The following is a 20,312-nucleotide window of genomic DNA, read 5'->3' on the forward strand; positions in this document are numbered from 1 at the left end:
AAGCTGTAGGCCTTCCACATGGTGCGCGGAGCAGTTGTCAAGCAGCAAAAAAATGCTGCGAACTTGTCGCTTGACATCTTGGTTGAGCTCCTTCAGCCAGTCGGAAAAAATTGCCCACGACATCCAAGCTTTGGAGTTTGCCACATATTTTACTGGCATCCGCCTTGTTCCTTTAAAACATCCGGATCGGGCATTGCGGCCAATAACCAATAGGATTCGCTTGTCGCTGCCATCAGTGTTGGCGCAAAGCAAAACCGTCACACGGAGTTTACTTTGCTTTCCACCGCGGCAGTCTTCTCCTTTTAGTGAGAACGGGCGGCTCGGTAGCATTTAATAAACCAGGGCCGTCTCATCAGCATTATAAATGTCGGCAGCTTCATAGTGGCTGAAAATGCCGGGAAGCTTCTCAGCCACCCACGAGGCAGCAGCATCGCTGTCTGCGGAGGCAGACTCGCCAGATACCACTTTTCCGACGACATCGTGCCGGCTTTTAAATCCTTGTAGCCAGCCGTTACTCGCTTTGAAGTCGTCGTGGCCCAGGATGCAAGCAAGATCTATGGCTTTCTGCTGCAAAATCACGCCACTTATGGGCACGTTTTGTGCTCGTCTGTCCAAAAACCATGCAAAAACGGCGTTGTACACATCAGCATACGTCGACGTCTTCAGTCTTTTCTTTTGGGCACTTGTGCCCGACTCCATCGCACTGCGGATGCTTTGTTCTGCAGCAAGAATGGTTGACAGGGAGCTGGCTGGTATATTGAAGCGGGCAGCGACAGCCTTCTTTTTTTCGCCGGCGGTAACCGCATTCAAAATCGAGAGCTTATCTTCAAGCGACAAAACTTTGCATTTCCTCACAGCGGAACTCATCGTAACGAACCGACACCGTAAACACACCAGCACACGCACGTCAACATGCTGACGAAGAAGAAGAAGGCTTACCATAACTGCGCCGCAACACCACGAAGAATTTGTCATAGTAGTGCCACCTAGTGTCAAGCTACAAAATGAAAGCTTAAAAGTTGCTACGCTTGCCATGGAGCGGCGATAGCGGCGCTCAACATCATCATCATCACCGAGGTCTGCTTGTTTGCTGCGATTGCAAGCGTTCTGCTCGCGGTCTACTTTACTTTTTAATATAAAAACTTACTTAAACAATATTCATTAAAGTTGCGCACTGCCCGGTCAAATTTCGGGCAAAACATTACAAGAAACAGCTCGATGATCAGAGCCACGGATTCGTTACATCAAGGTCGACTGCCGCAACAAGTTCGTTACATGGAGGTCGCCTATACATGGGCTTCAATGGGGGATGTGCTGGGGAATTGAAAAATTTCGTAAAATCCAGGAATTCGTTACATAGAGGTTCGTTACATAGAGGTTCAACTGTATATGGCTAAGTTGTTGGCCAGTGGTTGGTCCATACTTGTGGGGCTGCTGTTGGGACTTGCCTTCTCTATTGTGTGCAAGTTAAATCGGGCATTCATTGGCACATTTAGCAGCTATACTCCTGCATCGCAGTTGGATGTTCTTACCGCTTTCAATACTTTGCTTTCAGTGGCAGTGCCTAATAGTGAGTCTTGTGCATCACTCATTTGTTGTGAGCATTAGACAACACTGCTGGGACCATGTTAAATTTGTAGTGAAGCAAGCAGTTGCTTTCTGTGATGGGCGCTGTGAAACCAGCATATTTAGCTCTGTACGCACCTTCATTAGTATTGTGTTGAGCTGCAAGTACACGGCACCATTTAAACAGTACGGTTCATGCGTTGCTTCACCTTTCTCTCTGCGCAGCACTCGTTATTCCTCGGGTGGCTTTGGCAGCCGTGACTACCGCCAGTACGGCGGCGGCGGCGGCGGAGCTCGGGACCGTCCCATGGGAGGACCCCCAAGTGGAGGAGGCATGGGAGGCCGCAGTGGAGGACCTGGCGGCTACGGGGGAGCGCCCCAGTATGGTGGCGGCGGCGGCGGCTACGGCGGGGGCTCGAACCAGTTCATGAGCGGCTACCGGCCCAACAGCTATGGAGGCAACTACAGCAGCGCCTCCAACGACTGGTGGGGCAACTGAGAGGCCTCTCCCCCAAAGCCAACATGCCTCCCCACTGTCTCTTCTCTCTCTCTGTCCTTCCACCACCCCCTCCTCCCACCTGCCGTCGGCACAAGTGCCCCCTGCCCCACCACAAAGTGCTCCTCTTGCTCGACCACCACACCACGTGGCTGCTGAGCCACACCAGGCAGCGGAGCACAGCACTCCACTGATACGGCCAACAAGTGTCATCCAGGCTGCGTGCTGAACGAACTTGACGAGATACTTGGCAGGCCTGGATGGGCACGTTTCTATTCCTCTGTAGTGGCCCTGTTTGCTTTTCGGTTCAGTCAAAAATGCTTGCTAGGCCTGCTGTCTGGCTCAGCAGCTGTTGGGTGTGTGCAGTGTCTGCCCTCTGCTTTGTTGTTAGAGCAGAACACTGGGTCGGTGGTGGGGAAGGGAGCCCAGCCACGTGTTTTGCCAACTGCATCTTTTTTTTTTCTGCTGCGTTGCACCGCCTGCCGCCTAGGCGTTCACACATATACATAGTCTTATTCATGTGTGCGTACTTGTGTAAGATAGCTCCATCCCCTTCCTGTTCACACGTGTGTGTGCATGTGTGAGCAAACACAGAGACAGACTCACCAGTGCATGTTGCTTTTAAAGGATATTTCTTGATCCCGTGTCCTTGCTATTATCAACAAAGAATTTTCTTTTTGTGTACTCTGCGTCGATTCTCACCGAAGTTTGCCTTCTTTGCTTTTATTCATCTCAAATGAATCTAGAAGGCTTTATTTTCGACACGTACCTACCAGCTGTTGCTGCCATGCGCTTGTGAAGGTCGACGTTTCACAGCCAGCCTGCAACTAATGCATGCAGCATTCTTTGCATTATGGTGAGACATGCATCTTTGAATGCTCCAGTTAAGTTAGAAAGAAAAGGAATTATTTATTTTTGTCAGTGGCAGCTGGTTTTGCGTGTAACTCATTAAAACAACTGCAGCTTGTTTCAATTACAGAATCAGTTTTCCGGTGTTGTGCCTGGAACACACGCTCCTGCCGAAAGTGTCGCTTGAAGAATAAATCGGAGCAGACTTGCTGGCACAGACGAGTAAATCAAAGGGCTTTTTAAACTGTTTGTTCTATGTTCTACATCACCCTGGCTTACGTATAGTCTATGTCCCATCAAGAACATGATGCAAGAACTGCACTCTTAGTGACTATGCTGTCTTCGTGTGGGGGGTTCCACCAGTTGGTTCTGTTTTCAAAAGATTGGTTTCTGTGGACCTGATTTCCACATGTAGTGTCTTTCTTTAATATATAAGGTTACACTTCTGTTTATTTATTCTGTATGTGTGTTCTGGGTTGTGCATGCAGGCCACATTTGTAGCTACCTTTCAGACTTTTGTGTTTGTCTCTGTGCTTGACGACGATATGTGGACAGCAGCGAATGAACCAAATCTGCCTGTTGCACCTTCGATTTCCGGTATTCGCAGCAGGTTTGGTCAGGCTGCTTTTATTCAGCCCCTTGCACTTTCGCTCTCTTCAGAGACACTCTGAAAATGCTCTGCGTAATCTCAGCCTACGTGCTTCTGAAATTTACCCTGTATGGCAGTTAGTAACTGGTGAACTTTGGCATCCTAGTGAGTTACTTTCACAAGTACCTACAGTCGAGCCCGCTTATAACGGACATGAGCATCACGTGGCGTCCATTCGTTATATCCCGAAGTTTGTAGTAAGTGGACCACAGCTTTAAAGACAGTTGCTTGTCAAAACACAAAATTTTTTCTTTGCAAAAAAGTCCGTGATGGACGTCTGTTTTTGCAGCGCAGATCCGATGAGGGAGGTTTCCAGTTTATTTAAAGCAGAAGCGTGCTATCGCCGAGGCCCTTGACATAGACAAGTTGTCTGAGGCTCTCTATGTAGCCCATTGCTACAGGCGCGCTTATGGGTGCTGGCTCCGAAGTTTCATCCTCATCTGATTCCTCTGCGTCACTCTCGCCCCGCACTTCAGAAACTCCCTCGTCCGTGCACGGTTCCGCGGGGTCGTCGTCGACACAAATAGATCATTCCAACCAATGCCATGACCCCCCCATGTCGGAATAGACGACGCGCTGCCAGATATCGCTGCTGCGCTGGTCATCAGACGCTGTGTCGACGAAGCCGGCTTTGCGGAAGCAGTTTTGCACACAAGTGGCTGCCACCTCCGCCCAGGCTGCTTTCATCATCTCTACCGCTGAATACAATGGAAATGGGCACGGTGTTCCCGTCTGCCATCCTGGATTGAACGAAGCCAACGAAACGTCCGCATCCCTACAACAGTGACTAAAGCGCGTGACAGGGTAGACTTGCAACATGCACAAGCGGCAATCAAGCTAAAGATGTGCAGGCGCACAGCGCCAGCGGAGAGACTAATGAGGGGCGCCCGTGAGTTTCAGTGCAGTCACCTCGTGGCTCCCACGGAAGGCTTGCTTCATGGAGTGTGTCCTCCGAGGTCACCTCAGGCGGCGGAGCCGTTGATCGCGAAATACACGCACGGATTTGCAAGAGAGAGAGGGGGGGGGGGGGGGGGGGTAGCTCGCTTGTGAGCGGCACGAAACGGGGTAGGCACTTCGCCTGCGGTGAGGCTCGGGAGAACATGCCGGGCGCACAATGGGGTTGGAGGCAGGTTATCTTGCATTGCGGCGCCGGGTTTACGCTGTCCGTTAGCTGCACCCAATCAGCAGGGCTTAGTGACGTTCGTTATATGTGTGATTTTGTGCCATTGAAAAAATGTATATTTTGACGGTCGTGCAGTTTTCGTTCATTATAAGCGAAAGTTCGTCTTAAGTGGGGCCGTTGTATGTGGGCTCGACTGTATACCGTCATCAAACCTCTTTCCACCCGTTGCACTGTGGAGAGCCTTCATGCCACAGTGCGCGAGCACTGTGGTTCGTGCACCCATTTGTAGTATTCTCTTTTCTACTTTTGGTCACTGTGTATTTCGGCACAACGTGGAAAGTACGCTGTTGTGGTGGTTTTCAAGTGGCTACTGTCTGTTTTTTTTCTTGCAAGTGCACGCTAGCACTGACCAGGGGTGGTTTCGATCGCCACGCTGGCGCTAAGTGGTGGCGTAATCTTTCTGAGAGGCAAACAGGGTGACATAAGGTTGACGAGAGTTTTCAGTGGTTGAAGGTGAAATGAGTGGAATGCTATTTTAAACTAGTTGCCCGGTGTGCCAAGAAAGCCTTGTAACCAGGAGTGTACACATGCGGATACTGAACACCTCTTTGTACCCCAAGTAACGAGCACCTTCGTGGTCGTGCCCTGCGCTATGCGAGGCGCTCAGAAATGCTTGTGTTGTCGCCTTCAGGTAGATGAATTTGTGTTCGGTAACCGTCTTGGTGCGTAGCAGCTGTTGTGCTACTGTAGCTTTTTTTTTTTTTTTCATTATGTTGCTCGGTGCTTGGCAAGAGGTGTTTCTTGCAGCCAGTGTCCACAGGCACTGTGGCCGCTTGCATTCGTCTCCGACTTGTGCGCTGTTTTACTGGCCCTGGATGAAACCAGCTCTGCTAAGTTGGCAGAGGCAGAATGTGTGCACAGGACACTGGCAGTTTTTTTTTTTTTTTTTGTCCTTGGCTTTTTCTCTCAACTCTCAATGTAGCATTTTGCAAGTGTGTTTCTCGTGCAGCACTTTAGCCAAGTGTGCTGTTCTGTGTTGTTTGCTGCCCTGCTGCTGTGTCTTGGCACTGCACAGCCTCTGCTGCATCGAGGCTTGGGCTGCTGTGACCATAAGGCAGGGCACCACAAAACTGTCGGCGGCGCTCTCCAGAGGGCGCCCCTCTTCTGCGAAGCCTTCCTGGGGTGCAGAGACCTGTTGTGCGAGTGTGCGACGTTTCAGTCAGGCACGCCTTGCCTGCCCAACCTGCCTTGATGAAAGTACATTTGTATCCGAGAAGAAGGCCCACAAGGCGGAAGAGTAACGGGGAGGTCCTTTGTGACTTTTCAATGGTTTTGTGGTGGGTGCAGGAGCTTGTGTCCAGAGCCTGTCCTCCTCTTGAGGACGGGACAGTGGCGGTCAGTAGCAAAGGGCTTCATTATGTAATTGTGTAGATTGCTGTTCTTGCTAGGTGTACAGTAACTCTAGGTTTAAGGAAAATCGGCAACCTGAACAAAGCTTGCGATTGCATTTGAGTGGCAGAAGCCTCGAAGCAGCTGCAGTTTGGCACTGTGTGCACAAAGTTACATGGATGAACATGCGAGGCTGAGAGGAGTTAGATGTTGTTTCTAATCTTGTATTTTTTTTTCTTGTTGCTTAGGGCCGTCGCTTTCGGTCGAGTGGCTCAGGTGGCAAGCCTTTATTTTAGGCCGCAAGCAGCTTTAATTTTCCACTTTTTATTGGTGGCTAAATTGTAAATGTGGTGGTTGATGGAAAGGGTATTGGGGGGGAAAAAAAACTGTCTATCTGTCCGTGGATGCGCAGCGGCGCATCAGAGCAGAGACCTTCCGTGGCCAAAGAAACAAAATCCGAGTGGACGAACGATCCACTCCCATACACTCACTCTCTGGGCGGCGTCTTTCTTTTTGTGGCCAGGACATGCAGGTTTCTCATTCTGCCAAGAGGAGGGGGCTAGGGACCATGACAGTGGGGAAGTATTCCCGGGGCTGCACGTACAACACACACACACCCCTCTCTCCCTATTTTGTTCTTCCTTTCTGGGCACATGCTGCCACTTGGTGGGTGGCTCAATAGAGGAGGGACAGGAGGAATGTTGTTGGCCACCCGTGTGGCGGTCTTCAGCTGCCTGGAGGTGCGTCGGCTTCTTCCGGAAGTTGGCCTATAGGAGTGGTCACTGCTGCTCACTGTGTTTGATCACTTGGTAGGCGTCGTGGCTGCTTAATTCTCTCTGATCGTGCAGCTTTGGAGGTGTTGCTACAATTAAGGCCTAGATTTAGACAGGCAGTATGGTGTGATATCTAGGGAGTTCTTAAACTCTGGATATTGTGAGAGTAGTCTGGAATGGGAGGTGGTTGAGGAGAGCCATGTGCAAGCTTGTTTGACTTGACTATGGGTTCAAGGCGAATGAGTTCCTAGGGATCACACACAATTCTTTGTTGCATTTTCATTTGTCGAAGAAACCATCCCTCCTTGTAATATATGTATGTACGTTGCTGCGCTTTCATTTGTGCGGGTGGTCATGCGTCACCTCCATGCAGTTGTATGTATGTATATATGGCCTGCAGGTTATTTTGGTTGCATTCTCTCCGGGCACGAGCTACATTGTCAATTTTTATTTTTTAATCCTTTGCTGTCAAGTCTGTGATCACATGGGGAGCAAGATAGGTTGTCTGCTGCCATGTGCAGAGAGGAAAGGGAGAATGCTTTCTAGATCGAGGGCGTATTGCGGGGGAACTTGCATCGTTGGCACGATATCTGCTCCGGAGCTGTTCTTGCAAGGTCCATTTCTGGGCTGCCGAGACACTTTTCTGGGCAGAGCTTTTCCAAGTCTAGTCTTCATCCCTTCCTGTTCGCAAGAGTTGTCTTGCGTCATGGAATGCTGTGCCTTTTGGGTCTTCTTTGAACCTTCGACATTAGGTTTGGGGGGGGGGGTGGGGGGGGTGCAGCGGGTCTTCAGCAGCAGCTGGAGTATGGGTCTGGTTTGGGATCTGTTCAGAGAGACTTGCTGGCCACCAAGAACTCAATTGGAAAACTTCTTTGAGGCTATTCCTTTTCTTGGTGCTGCCTTTGTGGTTTGCGCTTTGGGGGCTTTCTTACAAAGTTCTATCGTTGCATGGGTTTGTTTGAGGGGGGAGTGTGCTTCCATCCGTTGTCACCTGTGCATTGTGGCCGTTTTTTTGCCCTTCGATGCCAAGAATGTGCCTTATCTACAACTCTAGGAGTATGTGTGCTTAGAAAGGCAGTTCCTGGCCGTGCTGTGTGTCTGCGCGGCACGGAGCGTTTTATGCCGTCTATTCAGTAGCTCTCTGCGCACCTGTACATAGGGTCCATCAGCGGGAAGGGAAAGGGCTCATTGCCAGTGGCTCTTATCACACGTGCATCGCATATTTATACGCGAGACAAAGGTTGGCACTATGGCCGTGTATACGCCTTTACCGGCCTATGGGGATATTGTACATACACAAGTCGGAAGATCAAGGAATGCGCGCGGAGACTGAGTTTTTGTGCCGGAACTGGCAGGTGCTTATGCGGCGTGGTTCCTGGTATTTTGTTCCCTTCCTCTCTACATGTGATGCTATTGGCGTCTGCTGAAAAAGCACGTTCCTTCTGAGGGACGTGAACAGAAAGTACAATATAGGGATGGTAAGTTTTGCAGGCAGTGGTTTTTTTTTCTTATTTCTACTAAGATTACACATGGGGTTTGTCCAGTCGGAAAATGGGGTTGGGTAGTTGTTTCAATTTTAGTCAGACGGATTCACATTTCTGCGTTCCCCGTTTTATAATTTCAGAGACGAAGGAAAAACACTGCCATAACATTGAGGGTCAAAACGAATGCGTTTTAGTCACTGCTAATGAATTTTGCTTCCCTCGGGGCTTTGCGTTCCCGATTCTTCGTCCTCTTTGAGCGATTGCTCGATTCTTTTTCTTGCGGAACGTAACATGCGTCAGCCTTGGGAGGTTCCATTGCCAAACTCCCTCTCGGTCCTGGCGTTAGGTGGGGAAGACGCCGACAACACAGATTTCTTTATGCCGGAGGTCTCTGCGTTTCGGCAATGACAGCACGTAACATACTGTCCACCTGAGAACAAATGACCAAAGCACACAGCACTTTTACTCTCGTGACTGAAAGAAAATTTGGTGCCCATCATTGCATTCTCGTCTCATTGCAAGACTGCGCTCGCGAGTAGGACTTGCGCGCGTGCCCGATAAAAAAAGTAGGCCAAATTCAACTGCGATAACTTCACCAATTTGGCATCCCGCGATCGTGGCCCCGATAAATGTTAGGTCTGACGAGTTATCACGACGAAGGCATGCCGGGCGGGCCTGGCGATATCGCGAGGTACACACAAGTTTAAAAGGCCGACTTCTGTACTCCAGATTTTTTTTTGTAGTCTTGTCTTTTGCCTTTGGGTGTAGCAAAAGCCTGTTTTTTTTCCATTTGTAACCGAATGTGGGGAGGATTGTTTGGCCCCGGTTTTTGGGCGTTTTTATTGTCCTTGCATTAGCTGTGACTTGTTCCAAAGCCGAGAAATAAAAAAAATTGGTAGTCACACAAACGCTTGTCTGTCAATGAGTTTCAACCCTCAGCGGTAGTTGAAGTAAGCCATGTCCTTCCTTTGGTTGTGCCTGTACCAGTAACCGACACCGAAGCCGACCACGATGGAACCCATGATGCAGAAGGTGATGGCGAAGCCCAAGGTGTGGGCGCTGTACAGGTGAGAACCCCCCCGCGCAGTGCCGCTGGCTGTGTTGTCGATCGACCATGGGTCGCTGCCATGGGGGAACTTCATGTTGCTGAGATGCTTTGAGAACTCGTCTGGACACTCGAGGCTGTGGCCACTGACCACTTCCTGCACGGAGTTCTTGGGCACCGGCTGGTCGACGAGAGACTCGCACTTGCTCGTGTCCTTGTTCCACGCGCAGTACGGGTCTTGAAGTCCAACGCACTGCGTGCACGTTCGCACCGTCCAGTTGCAGTTGTCTAGCGGGACAGAGACCAGCTCGTGGTACGTAGTTACCAGCAGTGTCACTAGGCCGGGCCGCCGCACGATCTTGAGCTCCAGGACAGGGTCTTCTCCTGGGAACACGATGATGTCCTCGATGACCACCGTAGAGATGGAGTTCTGGCCAACGTTGATGGCCTTGATGACGTGCCCGTGGCTCGTTCCAATGAAGAATACGTCGTAACGCTTTCCGCTAGCTGTGCGCACCTGCGGGTCGATCCAGAGGCTCGTGTAGTGGTAGTCGAAGCCGACGTGCGCCAGCATGGGTTCGCTGAGGTAGTTCCGCACCTCGGCGCGGGACAGCGGGCTGCTGTCCTCTAGGAACTGAGTCTCGTTGGTGATGATGGTCGCTTGCGTGGGGCACTTCTCGCGTTCCGGCTTGCCGTCTTTGATCGCGGCGACCAGGTCGTCCACGCTGAAGGCGCACACAGCTGACCCCTTGAAGGGGCTGCCTTGGATCCGGAAGAGAGCGTAAAACACGAACGCAGAGTTCCACCGCGTCATGATTGGGCTAACGGTGGTCACGTCGGTGAATACGAACGGCCTGGTTCCATTCAGCGAGCAGTGAAGCCGGACCTTCTGCAGCGTGGTCCACATCCAGTCGTGCGGTGGCGCACCGCCGGGGTCGCTGACGCACACGCGCATTACGGTGGCCGCGGTTCTTGGCCCGCATGAGTCCTTCTCGGGTGCACTTTCGGTGAGGAAGAAGTAGGCGTGTTCGTCGAACGCGAACGCGCCCACGAACTCTGCGTCTGCGCCCAGCTGTGTCGGGTCCTCCGGCTTGGTCGTTAGCGGTCGTGCGGCCAGCACGGCTGGTGTCTTGGGCGCGCTGGTCCGTGCCGAGAGGCCCGCGATCTGTCTGTTGTTGACGAACAGCACCGCGGCGCTGCTGTTGCGGTCTTGAGGGCAGATGGCCTGGCCGTCGACGTCAGTCTTCCAGGAGTAGTTGCGCTGTACGCTGTCGTATTTGTACTCGCGGCAGCGCGGTGAGTAGGAGTTAGTACCGCACACGAGCAGGCTCTGTGGTGACAGGTGCCTCGCCACGCGGATGAAGTTTGCGCAGTTGAGGTCGCCCGCCGCCGACTGTGCCAGGTGCTCCGCACAGGCGGGATTGCTAGAGCTTGACGCCGGCCAGCTGATGTTCCCCACCTACGAGTGGTTGCGCGTAGTTGCGTTAGAGAGTGGCCAAGGGCTGCTGCGACCTAATTCGCTGCTGATGACGCAGCTTTCCTACTAATATGCCATCTAAATTTCCCGACACGTTATAGCCGCTGCGCCGCCTTGTAATGAAACGCCGCTGCTGTATTAAAGTTGCACTCCTCAAGTATGTTTTGCCAATACACCCAAAGGCTTACTATACGTAGGCTACTTGAAACGTGGCCTTTGGAACTCGCCAAACGTTGCCTTTGAACGAGCGTGTCGGTGCAGGTACCAATAGCGGAAAAAGCCCAGCCAGAAAGCTTTGCACTTTTCTAAGCACGATTGGGTTGCATTCCCACCTGGTCTAGCGTGTGAACGCTGAGGTTGTAGAGGTAGTTCCGGCCGCCGACGAGCACGTAGTCACCGTCGAGAAGCAGCAACCTCAGGTACTCTCCCGGCGAGGCGGTTACGTTGTCCGCTGGAAACACTCGTACCAACTGGTGCGGGTACTCCTCGATGAACAGCTTGGGCTCGAGCTGCTTTTCCCAGGTGCTTGCTGCGAACGGAAGGAGGGCCGCCAACAGGACCGGCCAGAGGACACTGGACGCAGGATGCATTGCTTGACCGCAGCGTTGGCCTCTCTCACCGGTCCTCCGCTACTTCGTCGTCGTTGTTGGCAGCGCGGGCATTGTTCTCTGGTGCTGCCGCCACGTCGATTAAGCGCTCCTCGTCGTCTTCTCTCCTCGTGATGATTAATTCACCATGCGGTTCGTATGCCTGGAGTACCTTGTGGCATATACTTCATACGAAGAGTTGGCGTTGCAGCCTAATGAAAGACGAAGGTTCAGAGAAATGGGCATTGCTTGCGCTGTCTCTCGCATGTTTCAGGACAGACGACTTATCCACGCTGTAGCGGAACATCCCCCCTTTTTTTTTCATAAAAGCTGCGCTTCTCAGTTTCAAGTAGCACAGATGGCGGGGCTGTTTCACTTTGTATGCGCGCCAACTGGTATGCTGTGCTCGGCGGACCCTCCCCCGCGGTGCCTGGAGCACCTTACCACTTGGGAGGTTAGGAGATGCTGCTGCGCTCCGAGCAGCCGGCCAATCAAAGCGTCGCCATAGGCTGGGCTGCCAGCTTCATGAACCTCCGGGACATTAACGTTTTAGTTCAGTGAGGCACCTGCGAGTCCCCTGTATATATATATATATATATATATATATATATATATATATATATATATATATATATATATATATATATATATATATATATATATATATATATATATATATATATATATATATATATATATATATATATATATATATATAATAAAAGTTATCACCACCATCAGCCGGTAGAAAATAATTTGGCGGATCGCTAGAGGTTTGCGCGCGCCACTCCAACAGCTTCACCCCTTTGCCGCATTTTCTCTAGTGAACGATAATCTTAAAAAAAAGTTTCAGAAGCATACTGCGGACTACTGCCGGCGGGTTTTAAGCCTTCGACATTCTCCGCAGATGGTCAGTCGGACTGCATCCCACGGGCGGCAGTGCCCTACAGCGTTGAATCTGCATTTCACGACTGAAGAACTGACCACAGCTATGGCCGAATTAAAAAAATAAAGCACTCGCTTCCGCCCCATGAAGTGAGCTATGAAGCCAACTCAAAGCTACTTCGCAACGCTCGCTTTCGTCTCCTGGAATGTTACAATTCTCCCTTGGTAAATTGAGGTCCCCCGTATAGGAAGCTGGTGTAAATTGTGCCCATTTGGACACCTGGTAAGCAGCCAACAAGCTACGCATCTCTCTGGCCCATCGTCCTACTGAGTTGCGTAGGTAAGCTTATGGAACGGATGACGTAAAAACGCATCGTACGTGGCTCCTCGAAAAGGCGAAATTAGTATCGCCAAGAACTGAACGGGTTTCGCCTAAACAATGTCAGTGATTAATAACGCCATCGCCATCGTCTCATCACTTGAAGAGAACCTTCATGCTGAGCGCATGCGGACAGTTGGTTTCCTTGACAATAATAATAATAATTGGTTTTTTGGGGAAAGGAAATGGCGCAGTATCTGTCTCATATATCGTTGGACACCTGAACCGCGCCGTAAGGGAAGGGATAAAGGAGGGAGTGAAAGAAGAAAGGAAGAAGAGGTGCCGTAGTGCAGGGCTCCGGAATAATTTCGACCTCCTGGGGATCTTTAACGTGCACTGACATCGCACAGCACACGGGCGCCTTAGCGTTTTTCCTCCATAAAAACGCAGCCGCCGCGGTCGGGTTCGAACCCGGGAACTCCGGATCAGTAGTCGAGCGCCCTAACCACTGAGCCACCGCGGCGGGGCATAGTCGCTTTTGAACCTGTTTTTTACCATATCGTATTCGCAATCTTGAACAGACTTGGCCTCCATGGAAAGCTATACAGGTGGATTGAAAACTATTTAAAACAGCGGCGAATTTTTATGAATAATACAAATGGTCCAACGTTGTTACACGCAGTGGATGAGAGCGTACCTCGGTAAGCTGTGCTCAACCTTTTCCTATTCAATACTACTCTGTGAAACGGGCTTTATTCGTACGTGAAGACCTTGTGCGAAGGCCGGGTAGAGCAGACAAGGACAGGGCCGGGCCCAAAACATTTGGCGCTCTAGTCTCGCGGCGCATGTGAGTTCCTCCGCTGCAGGTGCCGATCATCTTCTTCTCTACACCTGGTACACATAACAAGGAGCCTACCTACGCATTAGTATTTTGTGCAAACGATGTGGAATGAACTACCTGTTTGCTTATTTAGACGACGCTAGTCTGCTCAACGAACTCTAATATCTCCATGTATCTCGTCATTATGCGCTCTTCATGCAGTGAACTTTGTCAGCCCATTTGTAAGACATTGGATTGCATGATTTATTCTAATTACACACCGTATAACCGGGTCCGACTGTGTTCCAGCCTGTATTACACAAGATGCGGGGAAAGCACTTCGTGGCTCTGGGAATGTTTGCGCCCTCAACTTCACCACTGTGCATGCTTTCTCTTCATGGCACGAAACGTTGGAAACGCCCTTTCGACGTTCGCGTCTAGGGTGCCTGGATGTAGTAGTAGTAAGTGTTTAGTAAGAAATAATAATAAAAATGGAAGTCAAAAGATTTATGCTAACCCCGGCATCTGCCATCACTGTGGCGGCGGCACCTGAGCTGGGACAGCGGAAATAAAGGATAACAGGCAGTTCGAAGAAGTGAAATGAAAGAGGTGAGGGGACAGCAAGAAAGGATACAGGGAGTGGTCATATATACACTATTTACAAAGGGTAACAATAAAATTGTCTAGGATGTGCGCATGTGAAGTCAAAAAAGAATAAAAAACACGCCCACGACACTTTGCACACAACATCTGGGATGGGGCGCCCAGCTGACCTGGATGTCCGCTCGCCTCCGCTTTCAGTGTGGGTACACTCTTTGTGCCACCCCACTCCGCTGTTTCCCCTTCGGGGTGGCATTTTGGGTCCCAAGCGCTGGTCGCGTTCTACGCTCTACGCGTGTGGCGTGGTTTATGTGCGGCTGCGTGGCGACTGCAATAATGCAACTGAACTTGAAATAAACAGTACAAAGCTATTTAGCTCGTGGTAGTAATAGTGTGTTCTACGCAAGATGCAGTCAATCCGATTACACAGAAATCGAAAAGTTATGACGGACTGCTGTGTTCTTCAGTCACTGGCTGCACACAGAATGGACAGCGGTTTTTTGGTCTTCCTTCCTGTTTATAATTTATAGTATCTGGGTTGCCGAACTCCGAAGAATTATGCTGCATTTTTTGTTCGAACATAAGGACTGTTCACAAGGCCCCAAGTTCCCCGGGTATGGCAGCAGCGCAGAGGATGTACATACATGCCAAGTGCAACTATTTTTCCACCATTCTCTGGGATTCTCTTGTCTTATTACTGCACCATATGCCGAGAATTCCACTCAGTAATGGAGAATTTCTTTTCCAAACGATCCAACACTTCTGTGGGGTGCACAGCTGAGGACGCGTCTGAAACCAAAATGTCACATTTTCTAAACTGCTTCCCTCAGTGACGTTTTCCACAGCAAAATCATGTAGACGGTTCAGTTTCCCTCTGGATGTTGTTGGCTACACGTAGATTGGTGATACGACGCGACGACGTCTGGCTGATTCGTAGTTCCTAAGTAGCCTTATCCCACGGCTAATTTGAATAAAACATTTATTTTTTCTTTCCCATGCCCAACATCCTCGAAGAAAAATTTTTAAAGTTGTTAAATTGTACGATACTGTTTTGGAAATATTGAAGGTAATGCTCCATTTTTATGATACACCGGGTATTTCAGCGAACACTTTAAAAAAATTTTAAAGATAGGCTTTTTGGGGTAAAAATTGGCATTTGCGGCTTAGTATTACCAGATTTGGCGGACACCAGAAAACCGATGAATCTTCTTGAGAATAACTTGGCTAACTAGTTTTTAATAATCTTTTTTAAGTTTAAGAGTTAAGCGCCTGGTTGAAATTAGAGACTTGTAGCCGGTCGTTGTAATAGCCATATCAGTCTTTAGAATTTCAAAAACGGGATTACCCTCGCCGCTGTCGCTCGACAAAATTCGGCTGCATCGTGCGAAAATGCATGCGCTTTCGAAAGCATGCAGGCAAAGCAATCCCTCCAGTGCACATGACTAGTCGAAAACGCCAAATTTAGCAGAGCCACAGCGCCAAGGGTAATCGCAATTTCTAAATTCTGAAGATTGATATGGCTATTACTAACAACTGGCTACTAATCTCTATTTGCAACTAGGCGCCTAACTCTACTAGTTAAAAAGTTAATTATAAAATTAGTTAACGAGCTTAGTACTTAAGACGATTCACCTGTTTTCTGGTGTCCGCCAACTGTGGTAACACTATGCCGCAAAAGCTACATTTTTACTCCAAAAAGCCTATTCTTAAAAAAAATTTAAAGTGTTCGCTGAAACACTTGTATATCAAATATTTCTTTTAGTGCGTTTCCATCGATTGCATCGAACAGTGAAGTCTGCCATAGGAAACCAATGGGAAGTGCTTTTGATGATAGCAAAAGCGTTAACACGGGAAAAAAAATCAAGACTGCCGTCACGTGATCTGCGGGTATATTGATTGTTTAGTGATTTCTTAGATTATATGAAAAAAAAAATTGTGTTCAGAAACGGTCTTCCGCTCAAAAACGCTTTTGCCCAGAATCGTTGGGCATGAAAACATGAAGAGAAAGCCTTTAAAAGCGACTGATTCCCAAAGAAACCTGACGAAAGGACTTCCTGATGAACACTTCATTGAACCACATTAACCAGGCTAAACTACAGCGGAGAGAAGTGTGAACAACACGGGTCGCCTTCCTCGCTTCCGCAGAACTGTCTGCTCCAGTTGTCAAGAGGCGTTGGATTGCCACCTCACGTGATAGTCGTCGGGCAAGGCAATAATCTCATTAAGGTATGGGTCTGGACTAGTTGGAAAACTACGTTCGATGTAAAGCGCGCAGAAAGACACGGACAAGTGAACACGGCTGACAAGCTCTCATCCCCGCTGCTGTCATCAAGAGAGGCAAAGAAAAATGGGGGGGGGGGGCACTTTTATTGTTCTTATTTATCTATTTGTGCCTCAAAGGCTCGCAAGTGGGCATTACATGAGGGGGGGGGGGGGCTGACATATGTATTGAATAATTAGTTCTTGCATGGATGCCTTGAAGCGGTCAGGGATGATATGTGGTAAGTTTCTGTTGGCAAGTTTTTCCACTCTCTAGCAGTTTGGTATGAGCTGACGGACAGCGTAAAGAGTTAATTCACATATACGCAGAAGGTCATTCTCTGCATTCATAATTCTCTGGGAGTCCTCATAGCCTTTTGTGGCGAGCCACTGCTCTGCGATGGCATGCAGGCGCTCCCAATGGCGGGACTTGTGCGACCCAGATTGGTATTCACGAGCGTCCAATCATTAATTTAACTGCCACCTGCCACGGTGGGCAGTTTGCTCACTCTCCAGTGGGCAGGGGGGGGGAAATCCGACTGTGCGGCCTGCCCGTGGCCCCCCCCCCCCCCCCCCCCCCCCCCCTGCCACCGGATACGGGCCAGTGTAGTTTCGGCTGCTAGGCTTTGTTCCGGTGCAACGCACAGCGGTGGGGATGGGCTGGCCGGGGCCCGTCCCTCTGGGGATGCAAAACCCCATGGGAGTGGCAGCGACTCCCAAGCGACTGAGTGGGCCAGTCGCGCACGTGAGGTCCGATGCCTGTGCGGAGGCAGGCCTGGTTTCATAATTAGGTTGGACTCACGGAATTGGGCTCAAAAAGTGCTCGAAAATCAAAAGGCCTCTGCACGCGGGGGCGTGCGTGGCTACAGGCTGGCGCGTCGGTTTCTGGCCACGGAGAGGCCAGGTCCGCGCGGGGGTTTCCAGCAGAAGGGCTCCTTGGGAGCGATTTCTCGGGGAAGCAGCCAGGGATGGCTGACCGCGGGGCCGTGAGGCTAGAGCGCGGGACGCCGAGGTAAGGGGGGCCTTAGTAGGACCGATGCAAAAACCGTCGATGTTGTGGAGTAGCGGTGGAGTAGGCCCGGGTTATCTCACCCTCGGCCAGGTTCTTGGTTTGTGGCCTGGTCAGCCCGGCCCTGAACACTCCCTCCTCAGTAGGTGTGGAGCAAGCCAGGGGAGGAAATAAGTGCAAGGTTGGTTGGTTGGAAGCACAGGTGGGTCCCGGGAGTCTAATTCCATTGGCTGGATCCACCACACATACTTCCGGAGTCTGAAAAGCCGCGAAAAACACTTGGCGGTTAGTAGCTGGGAGCGGGACGCCAGTCCGAACCGTACCCCTGAAAGTCGTGGAGGAGCCCGAGGCAGCTGCCCCGGGTTAGGATTCCCTGTCTCCGAGTCGGAGCTATTGCGTCGTTGGGTGGTCGGGCATCCCGTGAGTGGAGCCGCACCATTGGACAACATCGACGCCCTCCCTGTCCTGGCCAGACAGGAGTCGAGCGATGATAAAATGAGGGTCAATATCTCGCTGTCCCCATTCCCATCACATTACCCATAACCCTTCCCTCAGTCCCATTCCCACAACCTATGTCCCACCCCCTCCGCTACGTCCCAGGGGAGATCAGGGGAGTCTCCCCGGGCCCGCTCCCCCGGCTGTGGGTCGCTTAGTAGCATTACCCCATTTTTTTATTTTCCCACCTTCGGGTGGCAAAAGCCCAACATTGCCTTCGGGCCTTTTCATTTATATTACGATTGGGTTAAGCCTGTTATACGTAGTGGCACAGGCAGGAGCTTATTGGTTTACGTTTTTTTATGGCAGCTCCACCATACTCTTTGTCCAGTGGGCAGGTTGTGATGATGCCGCAAGGCCACGTGACCTAGGTGGCTTACTTGCCTCGTAGGTTGTTCCCTGGTCACCGCCTGCCAGAGTCATGCTCGTGATTTTTCGCTCACTACCCCGACAACGCGACACCGAATTTTCTGTTAAACAGTAAGCTCAAGGACATGCCTACCAGGAGCATTCGTGACGAAATTTACTGATGTGGCAGCATGACGCCAACGAAAGGAGCCTTTATTTCCCCAGTAGCGGTTTACTTAAAAGCAATACGAAAATGAAGAAGAACAAACCACCACCAGAGAAAAAAAAGGCTCATTTCGTTGGAGTCACGCAGCCAAGGCTCCTCAACACGTCCTCGAGGGACGGGAGGCGCAGCCCCTACGGAGCAGGCAGACGCGGTCCGCCGCCACATGACAAACACGGCTTGTATCGGGCTCTCGGAGCACTTTCTTTTTCCCAATACGGCGCTCTTCTCAGTGAGATCCGCCCATGTGATGATTGGACGTGTTTCACAGCTTAGACACAGAACAGGACATAATTGGTCTTATTGCAGTTGCCACGAAATTAACATTATTCACTATAGAACACACCCTTCGTACAAACTACCAAGCGATCATCCGAAGCTTAGATCTGATACTTCCCACGTAGGCTTTCGAAGACACCTTTCAGTTTACTTGGACACCCAGTGACAGCGGCGTAACAGTATCAGTACAAAAGTGACGCCTTACCGTCGCTCTGTGATGTCAGCGCCACAGTTCAGTTCTCGCTTCGATACTTTCCAAGCGAATAGCATTTCTTGGCACGGTGCGCCCTTCGTATCGAAGCACGCCACGCCGTTCCGAGGGTGGCCACACTGGAACGCTGGTTGGTGTTGCAAAAAAAAAAATGAAAGAAACTGCGCACACGTAGCCGATGAGAACGGAGCACGAGTAAAAAGTAACCAAGCACTTGAATCTAAGGCTGACAAAAGGCGAGCAGTTGCACGCAACGAATTCACGAGGTGAGATCTACACGAGCTGTCCAAGGCCGGCAGCTAGGGGCCTAACCTAACTACCACTGCAAATAGTTATAATTATGCGCTTAATTATCACTATGCGATGACAATGCGTTAGCATTAGGTCTCTTTGCTTGAATAGTTAAGGTTGCTTATTTAGTGCGTTAACTAGTGAAAGCTGATTGGCATTGACTGATTGCCCCTCCACCCTCCACGATACCTGCCTGCAGGGTTGTTCACAGGGCAACTTAACTCAGGTTGCGCATTGATCCGCACGCGTCAAAACTTCCTCCGTCCACACTCACCCTGTGGGCTCTTCCTGTTGAAGCCACCTTCCGTCCTCTCCATCCTCTGCCCTACGATATCCCCCTCTCCACTTTGCAACCTGTCAACCGTGGCAGGTCATATTTGTTGAGTCATTCTTAGTCATTTTCATTTTTGTTCAATCCTTCTTAGTCACATTTCGTTTTTGGGTTCTTCTCATGACAGCCGCCCCGCCGCGGTGGCTCAGTGGTTAGGGCGCTCGACTACTGATCCGGAGTTCCCGGGTTCGAACCCGACCGCGGCGGCTGCGTTTTTATGGAGGAAAAACGCTCAGGCGCCCGGTGTGCTGTGCGATGTCAGTGCACGTTAAAGATCCCCAGGTGGTCGAAATATTCCGGAGCCCTCCACTACGGCACCTCTTCTTCCTTACTTCTTTCACTCCCTCCTTTATCCCTTCCCTTACGGCGCGGTTCAGGTGTCCAACGATATATGAGACAGATACTGCGCCATTTCCTTTCCCCCAAAACCAATTATATATCTCATGACAGCCCCTTCCGTCCTTTCCTCTACAAGTGGAAGGGGCGGTTTTTCTCTCTCCACCTTCCAACCATGGCAGGTGGTGCATACAATACTACGCCGGACGCCAGACATTTTTTCTCCACCGTCGGGGTTCAAATGCCAACGCATTAAAATATGACATAGTGTGATATGTGGGCTTTAACGTCCCGAAGCCACTCGGGCTATGAGGGACGTCGTAGTTGGTGGCTCCGCATTAATTTAGACCACGCAGCAACTTTAATGTGATAAATTTCTTTTCATGTTAAGAAAAGCGTTGATGCTTTCCAAGGAAGTGTGACTGAAATGTTTTTAAATAACCGCAACTAGCATAGTACCTTTAGGTA

At 50.4% G+C, this 20,312-nt stretch overlaps 2 protein-coding genes across 2 annotated transcripts in view; one reads left to right on the forward strand and one right to left on the reverse strand.

Annotated features, from left to right (window-relative positions):
• The window catches only part of LOC144124862 (ATP-dependent RNA helicase DDX3Y-like), a 38,682-nt gene extending 29,445 nt beyond the window's left edge, over positions 1-9,237 (forward strand). Inside the window, 1 exon segment of the mRNA XM_077657778.1 lies at positions 1,792-9,237. Within this exon segment, the coding sequence (XP_077513904.1) occupies positions 1,792-2,065 (274 nt within the window). The 3' untranslated portion in view covers positions 2,066-9,237.
• On the reverse strand, positions 9,142-11,536 carry LOC144124863 (semaphorin-1A-like). Its single transcript, XM_077657779.1, has 2 exons — positions 11,184-11,536; positions 9,142-10,833 (listed from the first exon to the last, which is right to left on the reverse strand). Exons 1-2 carry the CDS (start codon positions 11,439-11,441, stop codon positions 9,265-9,267), a joined length of 1,827 nt encoding a protein of 608 aa, XP_077513905.1. The 5' UTR covers positions 11,442-11,536; the 3' UTR covers positions 9,142-9,264.
• Positions 11,537-20,312: the final 8,776 nt, after the last annotated feature.

Source organism: Amblyomma americanum, chromosome 3, assembly GCF_052857255.1.
Source record: "Amblyomma americanum isolate KBUSLIRL-KWMA chromosome 3, ASM5285725v1, whole genome shotgun sequence".
In the NCBI taxonomy this organism is placed as follows: Eukaryota; Metazoa; Arthropoda; class Arachnida; order Ixodida; family Ixodidae; genus Amblyomma; species Amblyomma americanum.